Source organism: Oncorhynchus keta, chromosome 22 (assembly GCF_023373465.1).
Source record: "Oncorhynchus keta strain PuntledgeMale-10-30-2019 chromosome 22, Oket_V2, whole genome shotgun sequence".
Lineage (NCBI taxonomy): Eukaryota > Metazoa > Chordata > Actinopteri > Salmoniformes > Salmonidae > Oncorhynchus > Oncorhynchus keta.
This window is the reverse complement of record NC_068442.1, coordinates 20940097-20957512: the sequence shown is the minus strand read 5'-3', so window position 1 is coordinate 20957512 and position 17416 is coordinate 20940097. Positions and strand designations below refer to the sequence as shown.

The following is a 17416-nucleotide window of genomic DNA, read 5'->3' as shown; positions in this document are numbered from 1 at the left end:
GTTTGTGTGTAAACTTCATTTTATAGCTGTGTGTTTTTGTGTGTACTTCTAACTTCATTATAGCTGTGTGTTTGTTTGTGTGTACTTCTAACTTCATTATAGCTGTGTGTCTGTTTGTGTGTACTTCTAACTTCATTATAGCTGTGTGTTTGTTTGTGTGTCCTTCATTATAGCTGTGTGTTTGTGTGTGTGTACTTCTAACTTCATTATAGCTGTGTGTTTGTTTGTGTGTACTTCTAACTGCTGTGTGTCTACAAGCTTCATTATAGCTGTGTGTTCTGTTTGTGTGTACTTCTAACTTCATTATAGCTGTGTGTTTGTGTGTACTTCTAACTTCATTATAGCTGTGTGTTTGTGTGTGTGTACTTCTAACTTCATTATAGCTGTGTGTTTGTTTGTGTGTACTTCTAACTTCATTATAGCTGTGTGTCTGTTTGTGTGTACTTCTAACTTCATTATAGCTGTGTGTCTGTGTGTACTTCTAACTTCATTATAGCTGTGTGTTTGTGTGTGTGTACTTCTAACTTCATTATAGCTGTGTGTTTGTTTGTGTGTTCTTCTAACTTCATTATAGCTGTGTGTCTGTTTGTGTGTACTTCTAACTTCATTATAGCTGTGTGTTTGTTTGTGTGTACTTCTAACTTCATTATAGTTGTGTGTCTGTTTGTGTGTACTTCTAACTTCATTATAGCTGTGTGTCTGTGTGTTCTTCTAACTTCATTATAGCTGTGTGTCTGTTTTGTGTACTTCTAACTTCATTATAGCTGTGTGTTTGTGGGTTCTTCTAACTTCAATTTTGCTGTGTGTTTGTTTGTGTGTACTTCTAACTTCATTATAGCTGTGTGTTTGTTTGTGTGTACTTCTAACTTCATTATAGCTGTGTGTTTGTTTGTGTGTACTGTTTCATTATAGTGTGTACTTCTAACTTCATTATAGCTGTGTGTTTGTGGGTTCTTCTAACTTCAATTTTGCTGTGTGTTTGTTTGTGTGTACTTCTAACTCCATTATAGCTGTGTGTCTGTGTGTACTTCTAACTTCATTATAGCTGTGTGTCTGTGTGTACTTCTAACTTCATTATAGCTGTGTGTTTGTTTGTGTGTACTTCTAACTTCATTATAGCTGTGTGTCTGTTTGTGTGTACTTCTAACTTCATTATAGCTGTGTGTTTGTTTGTGTGTACTTCTAACTTCATTATAGCTGTGTGTTTGTGGGTACTTCTAACTTCAATTTTGCTGTGTGTTTGTTTGTGTGTACTTCTAACTCCATTATAGCTGTGTGTCTGTGTGTACTTCTAACTTCATTATAGCTGTGTGTCTGTGTGTACTTCTAACTTCATTATAGCTGTGTGTTTGTTTGTGTGTACTTCTAACTTCATTATAGCTGTGTGTCTGTTTGTGTGTACTTCTAACTTCATTATAGCTGTGTGTCTGTGTGTACTTCTAACTTCATTATAGCTGTGTGTCTGTTTGTGTGTACTTCTAACTTCATTATCGCTGTGTGTCTGTTTGTGTGTACTTCTAACTTCATTTTTGCTGTGTGTTTGTTTGTGTGTGTTTGTTTGTGTGTACTTCTAACTTCATTATAGCTGTGTGTCTGTTTGTGTGTGTGTTTGTGTGTACTTCTAACTTCATTATAGCTGTGTGTTTGTTTGTGTGTACTTCTAACTTCATTATAGCTGTGTGTTTGTTTGTGTGTACTTCTAACTTCATTATAGCTGTGTGTTTGTTTGTGTGTACTTCTAACTTCATTATAGCTGTGTGTTTGTTTGTGTGTACTTCTAACTTCATTATAGCTGTGTGTTTGTTTGTGTGTACTTCTAACTTCATTATAGCTGTGTGTCTGTGTGTACTTCTAACTTCATTATAGCTGTGTGTCTGTGTGTACTTCTAACTTCATTATAGCTGTGTGTTTGTTTGTGTGTACTTCTAACTTCATTATAGCTGTGTGTTTGTTTGTGTGTACTTCTAACTTCATTATAGCTGTGTGTTTGTTTGTGTGTACTTCTAACTTCATTATAGCTGTGTGTTTGTTTGTGTGTACTTCTAACTTCATTATAGCTGTGTGTTTGTTTGTGTGTACTTCTAACTTCATTATAGCTGTGTGTTTGTTTGTGTGTACTTCTAACTTCATTATAGCTGTGTGTTTGTTTGTGTGTACTTCTAACTTCATTATAGCTGTGTGTCTGTGTGTACTTCTAACTTCATTATAGCTGTGTGTTTGTGTGTACTTCTAACTTCATTATAGCTGTGTGTCTGTGTGTACTTCTAACTTCATTATAGCTGTGTTTGTTTGTGTGTACTTCTAACTTCATTATAGCTGTGTGTTTGTTTGTGTGTACTTCTAACTTCATTATAGCTGTGTGTTTGTTTGTGTGTACTTCTAACTTCATTATAGCTGTGTGTTTGTCTGTGTGTACTTCTAACTTCATTATAGCTGTGTGTTTGTGTGTACTTCTAACTTCATTATAGCTATGTGTCTGTTTGTGTGTACTTCTAACTTCATTATAGCTGTGTGTCTGTTTGTGTGTACTTCTAACTTCATTATAGCTGTGTGTCTGTTTGTGTGTACTTCTAACTTCATTATAGCTGTGTGTCTGTGTGTACTTCTAACTTCATTATAGCTGTGTGTTTTTGTGTACTTCTAACTTCATTATAGCTGTGTGTTTGTGTGTACTTCTAACTTCATTATAGCTGTGTGTTTGTTTGTAGGTGTACTTCTAACTTCATTATAGCTGTGTGTCGGTGTGTACTTCTAACTTCATTATAGCTGTGTGTCTGTTTGTGTGTACTTTTGTGTGTACTTCATTATAGCTGTGTGTTTGTTTGTGTTCATTATAGCTGTGTGTTTGTTTGTGTGTACTTCTAACTTCATTATAGCTGTGTGTTTGTTTGTGTGTACTTCTAACTTCATTATAGCTGTGTGTTTGTTTGTGTGTACTTCTAACTTCATTATAGCTGTGTGTTTGTTTGTGTGTACTTCTAACTTCATTATAGCTGTGTGTTTGTTTGTGTGTACTTCTAACTTCATTATAGCTGTGTGTTTGTTTGTGTGTACTTCTAACTTCATTATAGCTGTGTGTCTGTTTGTGTGTACTTCTAACTTCATTATAGCTGTGTGTTTGTTTGTGTGTACTTGCTGTGTGTTTGTTTGTGTGTACTTCTAACTTCATTATAGTTGTGTGTCTGTTTGTGTGTACTTCTAACTTCATTATAGCTGTGTGTCTGTTTGTGTGTACTTCTAACTTCATTATAGCTGTGTGTCTGTTTGTGTGTACTTCTAACTTCATTATAGCTGTGTGTTTGTTTGTGTGTACTTCTAACTTCATTATAGCTGTGTGTTTGTGGGTACTTCTAACTTCAATTTTGCTGTGTGTTTGTTTGTGTGTACTTCTAACTTCATTATAGCTGTGTGTCTGTGTGTACTTCTAACTTCATTATAGCTGTGTGTCTGTGTGTACTTCTAACTTCATTATAGCTGTGTGTTTGTTTGTGTGTACTTCTAACTTCATTATAGCTGTGTGTCTGTTTGTGTGTACTTCTAACTTCATTATAGCTGTGTGTCTGTGTGTACTTCTATAGCTGTGTGTCTGTGTGTACTTCTAACTTCATTATAGCTGTGTGTTTGTGTACTGCTGTGTACTTCTTAACTTCATTATAGCTGTGTGTTTGTTTGTGTGTACTTCTAACTTCATTATAGCTGTGTGTTTGTTTGTGTGTACTTCTAACTTCATTATAGCTGTGTGTCTGTTTGTGTGTACTTCTAACTTCATTATAGCTGTGTGTCTGTTTGTGTGTACTTCTAACTTCATTATAGCTGTGTGTTTGTTTGTGTGTACTTCTAACTTCATTATAGCTGTGTGTCTGTGTGTACTTCTAACTTCATTATAGCTGTGTGTTTGTTTGTGTGTACTTCTAACTTCATTATAGCTGTGTGTCTGTGTGTACTTCTAACTTCATTATAGCTGTGTGTCTGTGTGTACTTCTAACTTCATTATAGCTGTGTGTCTGTTTGTGTGTACTTCTAACTTCATTATAGCTGTGTGTCTGTTTGTGTGTACTTCTAACTTCATTATAGCTGTGTGTCTGTTTGTGTGTACTTCTAACTTCATTATAGCTGTGTGTTTGTTTGTGTGTACTTCTAACTTCATTATAGCTGTGTGTCTGTGTGTACTTCTAACTTCATTATAGCTGTGTGTCTGTGTGTACTTCTAACTTCATTATAGCTGTGTGTTTGTGTGTGTGTACTTCTAACTTCATTATAGCTGTGTGTTTGTTTGTGTGTGTTTGTTTGTGTGTACTTCTAACTTCATTATAGCTGTGTGTCTGTTTGTGTGTACTTCTAACTTCATTATAGCTGTGTGTCTGTTTGTGTGTACTTCTAACTTCATTATAGCTGTGTGTTTGTTTGTGTGTACTTCTAACTTCATTATAGCTGTGTGTCTGTGTGTACTTCTAACTTCATTATAGCTGTGTGTTTGTTTGTGTGTACTTCTAACTTCATTATAGCTGTGTGTGTTTGTGTGTACTTCTAACTTCATTATAGCTGTGTGTTTGTTTGTGTGTACTTCTAACTTCATTATAGCTGTGTGTTTGTTTGTGTGTACTTCTAACTTCATTATAGCTGTGTGTCTGTTTGTGTGTACTTCTAACTTCATTATAGCTGTGTGTTTGTTTGTGTGTACTTCTAACTTCATTATAGCTGTGTGTTTGTTTGTGTGTACTTCTAACTTCATTATAGCTGTGTGTTTGTTTGTGTACTTCTAACTTCATTATAGCTGTGTGTCGGTGTGTACTTCTAACTTCATTATAGCTGTGTGTCTGTGTGTACTTCTAACTTCATTATAGCTGTGTGTTTGTGTGTGTGTACTTCTAACTTCATTATAGCTGTGTGTTTGTTTGTGTGTTCTTCTAACTTCATTATAGCTGTGTGTCTGTTTGTGTGTACTTCTAACTTCATTATAGCTGTGTGTCTGTTTGTGTGTACTTCTAACTTCATTATAGTTGTGTGTCTGTTTGTGTGTACTTCTAACTTCATTATAGCTGTGTGTCTGTTTGTGTGTACTTCTAACTTCATTATAGCTGTGTGTCTGTTTGTGTGTACTTCTAACTTCATTATAGCTGTGTGTTTGTTTGTGTGTACTTCTAACTTCATTATAGCTGTGTGTTTGTGTGTACTTCTAACTTCAATTTTGCTGTGTGTTTGTTTGTGTGTACTTCTAACTCCATTATAGCTGTGTGTCTGTGTGTACTTCTAACTTCATTATAGCTGTGTGTCTGTGTGTACTTCTAACTTCATTATAGCTGTGTGTTTGTTTGTGTGTACTTCTAACTTCATTATAGCTGTGTGTCTGTTTGTGTGTACTTCTAACTTCATTATAGCTGTGTGTCTGTGTGTACTTCTAACTTCATTATAGCTGTGTGTCTGTTTGTGTGTACTTCTAACTTCATTATCGCTGTGTGTCTGTTTGTGTGTACTTCTAACTTCATTATAGCCGTGTGTCTGTTTGTGTGTACTTCTAACTTCATTATAGCTGTGTGTCTGTTTGTGTGTACTTCTAACTTCATTATAGCTGTGTGTTTGTTTGTGTGTACTTCTAACTTCATTATAGCTGTGTGTTTGTTTGTGTGTACTTCTAACTTCATTATAGCTGTGTGTTTGTTTGTGTGTACTTCTAACTTCATTATAGCTGTGTGTTTGTTTGTGTGTACTTCTAACTTCATTATAGCTGTGTGTCTGTTTGTGTACTTCTAACTTCATTATAGCTGTGTGTTTGTTTGTGTGTACTTCTAACTTCATTATAGCTGTGTGTTTGTTTGTGTGTACTTCTAACTTCATTATAGCTGTGTGTTTGTTTGTGTGTACTTCTAACTTCATTATAGCTGTGTGTCTGTTTGTGTGTACTTCTAACTTCATTATAGCTGTGTGTCTGTGTGTACTTCTAACTTCATTATAGCTGTGTGTCTGTGTGTACTTCTAACTTCATTATAGCTGTGTGTCTGTGTGTACTTCTAACTTCATTATAGCTGTGTGTCTGTGTGTACTTCTAACTTCATTATAGCTGTGTGTTTGTTTGTGTGTACTTCTAACTTCATTATAGCTGTGTGTTTGTTTGTGTGTACTTCTAACTTCATTATAGCTGTGTGTCTGTTTGTGTGTACTTCTAACTTCATTATAGCTGTGTGTTTGTTTGTGTGTACTTCTAACTTCATTATAGCTGTGTGTTGTTTGTGTGTACTTCTAACTTCATTTTTGCTGTGTGTTTGTTTGTGTGTACTTCTAACTTCATTATAGCTGTGTGTTTGTTTGTGTGTACTTCTAACTTCATTATAGCTGTGTGTTTGTTTGTGTGTACTTCTAACTTCATTATAGCTGTGTGTTTGTTTGTGTGTACTTCTAACTTCATTATAGCTGTGTGTTTGTTTGTGTGTACTTCTAACTTCATTATAGCTGTGTGTCTGTGTGTACTTCTGACTTCATTATAGCTGTGTGTCTGTGTGTACTTCTAACTTCATTATAGCTGTGTGTCTGTTTGTGTGTACTTCTAACTTCATTATAGCTGTGTGTCTGTTTGTGTGTACTTCTAACTTCATTATAGCTGTGTGTCTGTGTGTACTTCTAACTTCATTATAGCTGTGTGTTTGTTTGTTTACTTCTAACTTCATTATAGCTGTGTGTTTGTTTGTGTGTACTTCTAACTTCATTATAGCTGTGTGTTTGTTTGTGTGTACTTCTAACTTCATTATAGCTGTGTGTTGTTTGTGTGTACTTCTAACTTCATTATAGCTGTGTGTTTGTGTTTGCTGTGTGTTTCTTCTAACTTCATTATAGCTGTGTGTTTGTTTGTGTGTACTTCTAACTTCATTATAGCTGTGTGTTTGTTTGTGTGTACTTCTAACTTCATTATAGCTGTGTGTTTGTTTGTGTGTGTCTGTTTGTGTGTACTTCTAACTTCATTATAGCTGTGTGTCTGTGTGTACTTCTGACTTCATTATAGCTGTGTGTCTGTGTGTACTTCTAACTTCATTATAGCTGTGTGTTTGTTTGTGTGTACTTCTAACTTCATTATAGCTGTGTGTTTGTTTGTGTGTACTTCTAACTTCATTATAGCTGTGTGTTTGTTTGTGTGTACTTCTAACTTCATTATAGCTGTGTGTTTGTTTGTGTGTACTTCTAACTTCATTATAGCTGTGTGTTTGTTTGTGTGTACTTCTAACTTCATTATAGCTGTGTGTTTGTTTGTGTGTACTTCTAACTTCATTATAGCTGTGTGTTTGTGTGTACTTCTAACTTCATTATAGCTGTGTGTTTGTTTGTGTGTACTTCTAACTTCATTATAGCTGTGTGTTTGTTTGTGTACTTCTAACTTCATTATAGCTGTGTGTTAACTGTGTGTGTGTACTTCTAACTTCATTATAGCTGTGTGTCTGTTTGTGTGTACTTCTAACTTCATTATAGCTGTGTGTTGTTTGTACTTCTAACTTCATTATAGCTGTGTTTGTTTGTGTGTACTTCTAACTTCATTATAGCTGTGTGTTTGTTTGTGTGTACTTCTAACTTCATTATAGCTGTGTGTTTGTTTGTGTGTACTTCTAACTTCATTATAGCTGTGTGTTTGTCTGTGTGTACTTCTAACTTCATTATAGCTGTGTGTTTGTGTGTACTTCTAACTTCATTATAGCTATGTGTCTGTTTGTGTGTACTTCTAACTTCATTATAGCTGTGTGTCTGTGTGTACTTCTGACTTCATTATAGCTGTGTGTCTGTGTGTACTTCTAACTTCATTATAGCTGTGTGTTTGTTTGTGTGTACTTCTAACTTCATTATAGCTGTGTGTTTGTTTGTGTGTACTTCTAACTTCATTATAGCTGTGTGTTTGTTTGTGTGTACTTCTAACTTCATTATAGCTGTGTGTCTGTGTGTACTTCTAACTTCATTATAGCTGTGTGTTTGTGTGTACTTCTAACTTCATTATAGCTGTGTGTTTGTTTGTGTGTACTTCTAACTTCATTATAGCTGTGTGTTTGTTTGTGTGTACTTCTAACTTCATTATAGCTGTGTGTTTGTTTGTGTGTACTTCTAACTTCATTATAGCTGTGTGTTTGTTTGTGTGTACTTCTAACTTCATTATAGCTGTGTGTTTGTTTGTGTGTACTTCTAACTTCATTATAGCTGTGTGTTTGTGTGTACTTCTAACTTCATTATAGCTGTGTGTCTGTTTGTGTGTACTTCTAACTTCATTATAGCTGTGTGTTTGCTGTGTGTTTGTTTGTGTGTACTTCTAACTTCATTATAGCTGTGTGTTTGTTTGTGTACTTCTAACTTCATTATAGCTGTGTGTTTGTTTGTGTGTACTTCTAACTTCATTATAGCTGTGTGTTTGTTTGTGTGTACTTCTGTGTGTTTGTTTGTGTGTACTTCATTATAGCTGTGTGTTTGTTTGTGTGTACTTCTAACTTCATTATAGCTGTGTGTTTGTTTGTGTGTACTTCTAACTTCATTATAGCTGTGTACTTCTAACTTCATTATAGCTGTGTGTTTGTTTGTGTACTTCTAACTTCATTATAGCTGTGTGTCTGTTTGTGTGTACTTCTAACTTCATTATAGCTGTGTGTTTGTTTGTGTGTACTTCTAACTTCATTATAGCTGTGTGTCTGTTTGTGTGTGTTTGTTTGTGTGTACTTCTAACTTCATTATAGCTGTGTGTCTGTGTGTACTTCTAACTTCATTATAGCTGTGTGTTTGTTTGTGTGTACTTCTAACTTCATTATAGCTGTGTGTGTTGTGTGTACTTCTAACTTCATTATAGCTGTGTGTTTGTTTGTGTGTACTTCTAACTTCATTATAGCTGTGTGTCTGTGTGTACTTCTAACTTCATTATAGCTGTGTGTTTGTTTGTGTGTGTTTGTGTACTTCTAACTTCATTATAGCTGTGTGTCTGTTTGTGTGTACTTCTAACTTCATTATAGCTGTGTGTTTGTTTGTGTGTACTTCTAACTTCATTATAGCTGTGTGTGTACTTGTTTTCTAACTGTGTACTTCTAACTTCATTATAGCTGTGTGTTTGTTTGTGTGTACTTCTAACTTCATTATAGCTGTGTGTTTGTTTGTGTACTTCTAACTTCATTATAGCTGTGTGTTTGTGTGTGTACTTCTAACTTCATTATAGCTGTGTGTTTGTGTGTACTTCTAACTTCATTATAGCTGTGTGTTTGTTCTTCTAACTTCATTATAGCTGTGTGTGTGTACTTCTAACTTCATTATAGCTGTGTGTTTGTACTTCTAACTTCATTATAGCTGTGTGTTGTGTTTGTGTGTACTTCATTATAGCTGTGTGTCTGTGTGTACTTCATTATAGCTGTGTGTTTGTTTGTGTGTACTTCTAACTTCATTATAGCTGTGTGTCTGTGTGTACTTCTAACTTCATTATAGCTGTGTGTTTTGTGTTTGTGTGTACTTGTGTGTACTAACTTCATTATAGCTGTGTGTCTGTGTGTACTTCTGACTTCATTATAGCTGTGTGTTTGTTTGTGTACTTCTAACTTCATTATAGCTGTGTGTTTGTTTGTGTGTACTTCTAACTTCATTATAGCTGTGTGTCTGTGTGTACTTCTAACTTCATTATAGCTGTGTGTTTGTTTGTGTGTACTTCTAACTTCATTATAGCTGTGTGTCTGTGTGTACTTCTAACTTCATTATAGCTGTGTGTTGTGTGTACTTCTAACTTCATTATAGCTGTGTGTTTGTGTTTCTGTGTGTGTGTCTGTGTGTACTTCTAACTTCATTATAGCTGTGTGTTGTTTGTGTGTACTTCTAACTTCATTATAGCTGTGTGTCTGTTTGTGTGTACTTCTAACTTCATTATAGCTGTGTGTCTGTGTGTACTTCTTATAGCTGTGTGTTGTTTGTGTGTACTTCTAACTTAATTATAGCTGTGTGTCTGTTTGTGTGTATTATAGCTGTGTGTCTTTGTGTACTTCTAACTTCATTATAGCTGTGTGTTTGTGTGTACTTCTAACTTCATTATAGCTGTGTGTTTGTTTGTGTGTACTTCTAACTTCATTATAGCTGTGTGTCTGTGTGTACTTCTAACTTCATTATAGCTGTGTGTCTGTGTTTTTACTTCTAACTTCATTATAGCTGTGTGTCTGTTTGTGTGTACTTCTAACTTCATAATAGCTGTGTCTGTTTGTGTGTACTTCTAACTTCATTATAGCTGTGTGTCTGTTTGTGTGTACTTCTAACTTCATTATAGCTGTGTGTTTGTCTGTGTGTCTCACCTTCTTTATAGCTGTGTGTGCATCCTCCAAGCTGGTGTGTAGATGGAACACCTTGTGGAACAGAACACACACTTCCTGAGGAGAAAGCTGTCCTCCAAGAGAACGACCTAAAGACTGGTACAGACCAGCCACACACTGCTCCATCACACCCTGGAGAGATCACACACACAGTACACCTCACACATTACACAAACACAATACTAATAAGACAGTACTGAAGAAAATAAATATTATCAGCCAGCCATAGTGTCTTACCTGCTCCATGTTTACGCTGTAGACTGATGAATTATACACACTATCGCCATTATTACGCCAGTCGCCCCGACAACAGTCGGATTAGGTTTCCAGGCAACAATACCGAAAGTTGTCTGCCAGCCTAAGTCAGACAGGTGACACCTGACCATGTTACTGGTCTCACCTAGGAGCAATTAGTTCCCCTGGCCTGTATAAAGTATTAAAACACGCACAGAAACCACACATTGAACAGTCATCTTTATTTGTTGTGAAATGGCAGAGGGAATGTGACCAATATTGCCAGTCTGTGTCCGGCATAACACATGTTACATACACATTAAGTCACGAAGAAAAATCATGTGTTGAAACATATTCCAATAATTCCCTGTGGATACAACAGGGTTTCTACAGTAAAAGCTCCTGGGATGTAGTGGAGTAACAACATGTTAATAACAGTGTTTATCCACCTTTTTATTTTCCCACTACATCCCTGCAGAGCATCATAGTGTACCAGCAGCCCTATCAAATCAAATCAAATAGCAGATGTTATTGTGTGTGTAGCGAAATGCTTGTTTCTAGCTCCAACAATGCAGTAATATCTAACAAGTAATATCTAACATTTTCACAACAATACACACAGTACACACAAATCTAATTAAAGGAATGTAATTAAGAATATATAAATATATAGACCAGCAATGTCAGAGCGGCAGAGAATAAGAAACTCTAGAATAGAATAGAATACAGTATATACTGTACATATGAGATGAGTAATGCAAAAGATGTAAAAAATAAATAAATAAATTGTGACTAGTGTTCTTAAAGTGGCCAGTGATTTCACGTCTATGTACTGTGTCTATGTCTTGAGAACATCAACAAGACCCTACTGCCTGGGAGGCTCAAGCTTTGGTGCCTACAGTTTGGACTTCTCCCCCGGGTAATGTGGCCACTCACCGTCTATGAGGTCCCAATAACAACAGTGGAGAAGATGGAGCGAACCATTACCTCATACGTGAAGAAATGGCTGGGTGTCCCACGATGCCTGAGTAACATCGGCCTCTATGGCAAAGGGGTCCTTGAACTACCTCTTACAAGTCTAACGGAGGAGTACAAGTGCTCTAAAGTAAGACTTCAGATGACATTGAAGGACTCCAAAGACCAGACCATTAGCAAGGCTGCACCTCTCCTACAAACTGGACGGAAATGGACATCATCCAAGGCTGTGCAGCAAGCAACATCAGCCCTGAGACACCAAGACATTGTGGGGAATATCCAGCATGGAAGAGGAGGCTTTGGCCTGGTAGCAAGCAAACCAACGTTCCATAAGGCAACAACATCTGAAAGCAGGAAGCTGGTGGTCGAGGAGGTGCGCAGACAGGAGGAGACTGCAAGAAGTGCAAAGGCTGTCTCTTGCTAAACAAGGGCAATGGACGCGGTGGGAAGGCCTGGAGAGAAGAAAGATCAACTGGAGTGAGCTTTGGCAAATGGAGGCAAGCAACATCAGCTTCATCATAAGAGCTGTTTATGATGTGCTTCCATCACCAAAACATCTACATCAATGGTATGGCGAGGACTCGACCTGCCCCCTCTGCCCAAGACCAGCCTCTCACAAGGCCGCTACACCTGGAGGCACAATCAGGTCCTCAAGAGCCTGGCTGCAGCACTCGAGTCCAAGATGAGTGCAACCAATTCATTACCTCCAAAAACAAGCAATCCCGTCAAAACAACAACATTCATCCGGGAGGGACAGAAAAGGCCCAAGTATCCTCCTACAAAGCCAGAAACTGGACACCTAGCCATGGCCCGGGACTGGAAGATGCTTGTCGATATTGGCCAGCAACTCATTTTTCCACCTGAGATTGCTTCTACCAACCTTAGGCCAGACATGGTACTCTGGTCCCCTTCACAAAAGGTTGTGTACATCATAGAGCTCACAGTCCCGTGGGAAAACTCTGTTGAAGAGGCCTACGAGCGTAAGAAACTGCGTTACACAGAGTTGGCAGCAGACGCAACTCAGCGTGGCTGGAATGCAAAGGTCTGGCCAGTTGAAGTGGGATGCAGAGGATTCGTGGCTTCTTCCATCATCAGGTTGCTGAAAGAACTTGGAATCCATGGACAGGCTCTGCGGCAGACCGCCAGAGCAGTTTCTCAAGCAGCTGAAAGAGGCAGCCAGTGGATCTGGATCAAACGGAAGGACCCTTGCTGGGCTATAACTTCATGACCCCCCACCCCCACCTGAGAACCCAATTCAGATCCCTCCAACTTGAGGAGGGCATATGAGGTATGCGGTCAGCTGTATGGCTGGCTCAGGGAAGAGGACGCCCCTGCCTTGCATAGTCCCGTGGGACATCTTAATTGGGCATGGGACACAAGCTAAGGCTTGATTACCCTTTAGCTGGCCACCTTTGATGAGGGTGTTTAGTGATTAAAGGCCGAAACACCCACTGATTCGAAGGCACACTACTGAGGATGTGTCCCAAAATTGACATCTTACCCTAGTCTAAGAAATAAACCTCCCATGCCACTCTGTCAACATCACGGCAAATCTCATGTGAGTGCATTCCATCTATTGGCACAGTGGACAGTTTTTAACATCTCGTCCCGTGTTTTATGATTCTGTAAATAGGCAGCAGCCTCTAACGTGCTTGTGTTGGCTATTTAACAGTCTCATGGCCTTGAAATATAAGCTGTTTTTTAGTCTCTCGGTCCCAGCTTTGATGCACCTGTACTGACTTCGCCTTCTGGAATATAACGGGGTGAACAGGCAGTGGCTCGGGTGGTTGTTGTCCTTGATTATCTTTTTGGCCTTCCTGTGACATCAGATGCTGTAGGTGTCCTGGTGGGCAGGTAGTTTGCCCCCGGTGATGCGTTGGGCAGAACAAACCACCCTCTGGAGAGCACTGTGGTTGCTGGTGGTGCAGTTGCCATACCAGGCGGTGATACAGCCCGACAGGATGCTCTCAATTGTGCATTTGTAAAAGTTTGTGAGGGTTTTAGGTGCTAAGCCAAATTTCTTCAGCCTCCTGAGGTTGACGAGGCTCTGCTGCTCCTTCTTCACCACACTGTCTATGTGGGTGGACCATTTCAGTCTGTCAGTGATGTTACGCCGAGAAACATGAAGCTTTCCACCTTCTCCACTGCGGTCCCGTCGATGTGGATAGGGGGGTGTGCTCTCTTTGCTGTTTCCTGAAGTCCACGATCAGCTCCTTTGTTATGTTGATGTTGAGTGAGAGGTTATTTATCTGGCACCACACTCCCAGAGCTCTCACCTCCTCCTTATAGGCTGTCTCGTCATTGGTAATCAAGCCTACTATTGTTGTGTCGTCTACAAACTTGATGATTGAGTTGGAGGCGTGCGTGGCTGCAGTCATGGGTGAACAGGGAGTACAGGAGGGGGCTGAGCACGCACCCTTGTGGGGCCCCAATGTTGAGGATCAATGAAGTGGAGGTGTTGTTTCCTACCTTCACCACCTGGGGTCGGCCCGTCAGGAAGTCCAGGACCCAGTTGTACAGCAGGGCAGGGTTCAGACTCAGGGCCTCAAGCTTAATGATGAGCTTGGAGGGTACTATGGTGTTGAATGCTGAGCTATAGTCAATGAACAGCATTCTTACATAGGTATTCCTCTTGTCCTGATGGGATAAGACAGTGTGCAGTGTGATGGCGATAGCATCGTATGTGGATTTATTGGGGCTGTAAGCAAATTGAAGTGGGTCTAGGGTGTCAGGTAAGGGAGAGGTGATATGATCCTTGACTAGTCTCTCAAAGCACATGATGACAGAAGTGAGTGCTACGGGTTGATAGTTAGTTCAGTTACCTTTGCTTTCTTGGGTACAGGAACAATGGTGGCCAACTTGAAGCATGTGGGGACAGCAGACTGGGATAGGGAGAGATTGAATATGTCCGTCAACATCCTGAGTGCTACAGAGGCAGGCAGTGGTCACATCACAAACACTTACCAAACAGTCCTAAAATACAGAGCATTCATTACAAGGTTGATAAAAATTTATTCATCCTCACAGAATCATAATAAATCAACAACAAGGTAAGGGAGTGAGTGAGGTTCCTCCTCAGAAAGTTCATTCACACTGTCAGAGCTGGGAGAGGTCCATGCAGTCCTTAGAAATGTATGTATATGTCTGTGCGTTAGGATTTGCCGTGTATGATCTTGAGGCATGTCTTTGGCGGTACACAGTGGTTGTTGGGTTGTTGTGTAGTACCAGTCCAGCAGGACATTGGCATCTGGGTACACAGGGTTTAAAACAGTGTCTCCCTATCACTCCTAGTGGTACTTCACCGTTAACACATGTCACTGGACATGGGGGAACACACACATCAAATACGAAACCACGCTCCGCTGGACAGTCCACCGCTAGAGAGAGAGAGCGAGAAAGAGAGACAGGAAGGGGGAGATGAGGAGGGTATACATGGAGGGAGAGATTATGTCAACACAGACAGATGTTGGAAAATAATGTTGGAAAACAATGTGTTATAATGTGGTTTTGTTTGTGTGTGTATTTGCCACACAGTGAGGAGCTCCTCGGAAATGGTCTAGCCCCTGTCTGTCTGTCTGTCTGTCTGTCTGTCTGTCTGTCTGTCTGTCTGTCTGTCTGTCTGTCTGTCTGTCTGTCTGTCTGTGCGTGCCTACACGAGCTGTGGTTAACACTACAAGACAGACACAGACCTTTCAGCTGTTTCCGAAGGCGGCCTCTGATTGGCTGACTTTTCCTGCAGGGGTTCTCAGGTCACTCTGGAGGTAGTTGTTGAAGTTGCCACAGAGACCTGTCATGACGTTGCCTTCTTTGGGTACAACAAGCCCCCCTACACCCAGGCTGCTGTGGTCAGAGAGAGGTCGTAAATTCCTGGAGGAGATTATATCCACATGGCCACAGTATAGAGACAGAGTGAATTTTCATAGAGAACAAAGGAATTTCTTCCACCTCACAGAACTTGAGGTCCGAACAACATTTATGTTCTAGAGAAGGTATAAAAGATTGGTGAAGAATCCAGCTACGAACTGGTCCCTTTGGTACAATTTTGTTAAACTCATGGGAGCCAATACTGCCACATTACCATAACGCTGTTTATATAATAGCCTCAGATATGAGGCTTACATCTAATTGTTGTATAAGATGAATGAGTGAGGATGATACTGTTTGTGAAATTGTGTAATGTGATTTTGGACTGTTTAATGAAGGAAACTCCGATTCCCTTTGGCGTTTAACTAAATCAGAGGACCGCCCATGAGCACAGTTATGGTCGGGCATCCTGGGACAGGCCCTTTTGTGCAATTCCGAATATAACCCCCACCTTGAGAATTTCTCAACAGACCAGCTTACCTAGATAATGAGAGGGCCAAGGTTTGAGACCAGACTGCTGAATATTTTCACCATCCCACATGGTTAAACTCTTAGACTATCGATACCGACAGAATAAGAACAAGTCTTTGATATTAATTACTAGTCTGCAGCTAGGAATTCGGTATCATTGAACACGAAGATCGACAACCGCCGAAACATCTATCCATAACGACATGAATGAATGTCACTCTGAACTATCCATTCTAACCACGGCAGAGAGGGCGGACAAACTCTCCAACAGAAACAAACTTCTCAACAGAGACCCCGACGACACACTGAGCGTAAATGTATATATTGATTGCAATTGTTCCCGAATGAGTGAGCGTTCATGTGCAAAGGATTAGCATTTCAATTGTTATAATTATCAACTCTGTAGTGACTTATCAGCTGACCCCCACTCCCCTTTTGTCTAACAAGCCGCCATGCCGGTTTAGCCCACTAGGGCACATTCGTTATCATTTCCTTGTAACTATCTGCTGTTTGTTTATGCATTTCTGTGAATTACTTATTTAGTAAATAAATGATTTAAGACAATTGATGTATGGATGACTCATAGTGAAAAGTGGGTTCGTGCAGATAACCAACAATTTACGACGTTTTGAATGAGACTAACGTGAGGTTAAGAATAATTCATTAATCAGAAGACTATCGATCAGATATGAAAATATCTGAAAAGTTATATTAGGAAAATTATCTGAATATTTTCCTTGGTGCCCCGACTTCCTAGTTAATTACAGTTACATGATTAATCAGTTTAATCGCGTAATACTAATTACAGAGAATCTTTGATAAAAAAACTAAAAGTCTTCATTTAATGATAGTAAAGACACGACAGGCCACAGGTGTGACCTTTTATACGACCCCGGAACACCTCCCTCCAAGTGGGACCGCCCACTCCACAACACCTGAGGGGGAGGGGAGTTCAGACATGTAAGAGTGAACACGGTAAGTGTTAAGACCGCTAAGAGTAGATAGATACAGTAGTTCCAGTACCTTTATTCCTATAATGTTGAGTAGGATGGCATTTGTCCGGCGCTCCAGGTAGATGTATGGTTCCTTGAGGAATGGCAGGGTGATTACCTGGAATAAAAAAAACACCTCGCCTCGGATTGGCTCTTACCTCTAATACACACACTCTGATTGGCTCTCTGCTAGAACATCCACAACCAACAACTTTCTCACCTTAACAACCCAGTCCTGGAGTAGCTGCGCCACCACATCTCCTATGAAGACAGTCACCTCTTTGGTCCAGGACACTCCCTTTTGACCACGGTCATCATTGGTCGCAGGGATACTGGATAGATACAGACAGGTGTACTTAAATTACTTCAAATCAACCAAATACCAAACCTTGCTAAATATACATTTTGTTTATACAAAAAACCTTACTGCATACCTGGAGTTCCCTCCGTCACAGTCCTGGGCCAGCATGTAGGTGCAGGTTCCTTGGAAGTGGCGCATGCGGCCATCGAAGGTCCTTTAGTGGGAATCCCCGAACGCTACACAGGTGGCTGGCCATGGAATGCAGTGGGGACAACACACACCTG

The 17416-nt window shown here is 39.4% G+C and overlaps 1 protein-coding gene across 4 annotated transcripts in view; it reads right to left on the bottom strand.

Annotated features, from left to right (window-relative positions):
- LOC118401160 (uncharacterized) overlaps positions 1 to 10563 on the bottom strand; it is a 29292-nt gene extending 18729 nt beyond the window's left edge. For all 4 annotated transcript variants that reach the window (XM_052474869.1, XM_052474870.1, XM_052474871.1 and 1 more), the window contains exons 1-2: positions 10533 to 10563; positions 10278 to 10427 (exon numbers count right to left, since the gene is read on the bottom strand). In XM_052474869.1, the coding sequence (XP_052330829.1) occupies positions 10278 to 10427; positions 10533 to 10541 (159 nt within the window). In that variant the 5' untranslated portion in view covers positions 10542 to 10563. The remainder of the gene's footprint in view (positions 1 to 10277; positions 10428 to 10532) is intronic.
- Between the last annotated feature and the right edge of the window lie 6853 nt (positions 10564 to 17416).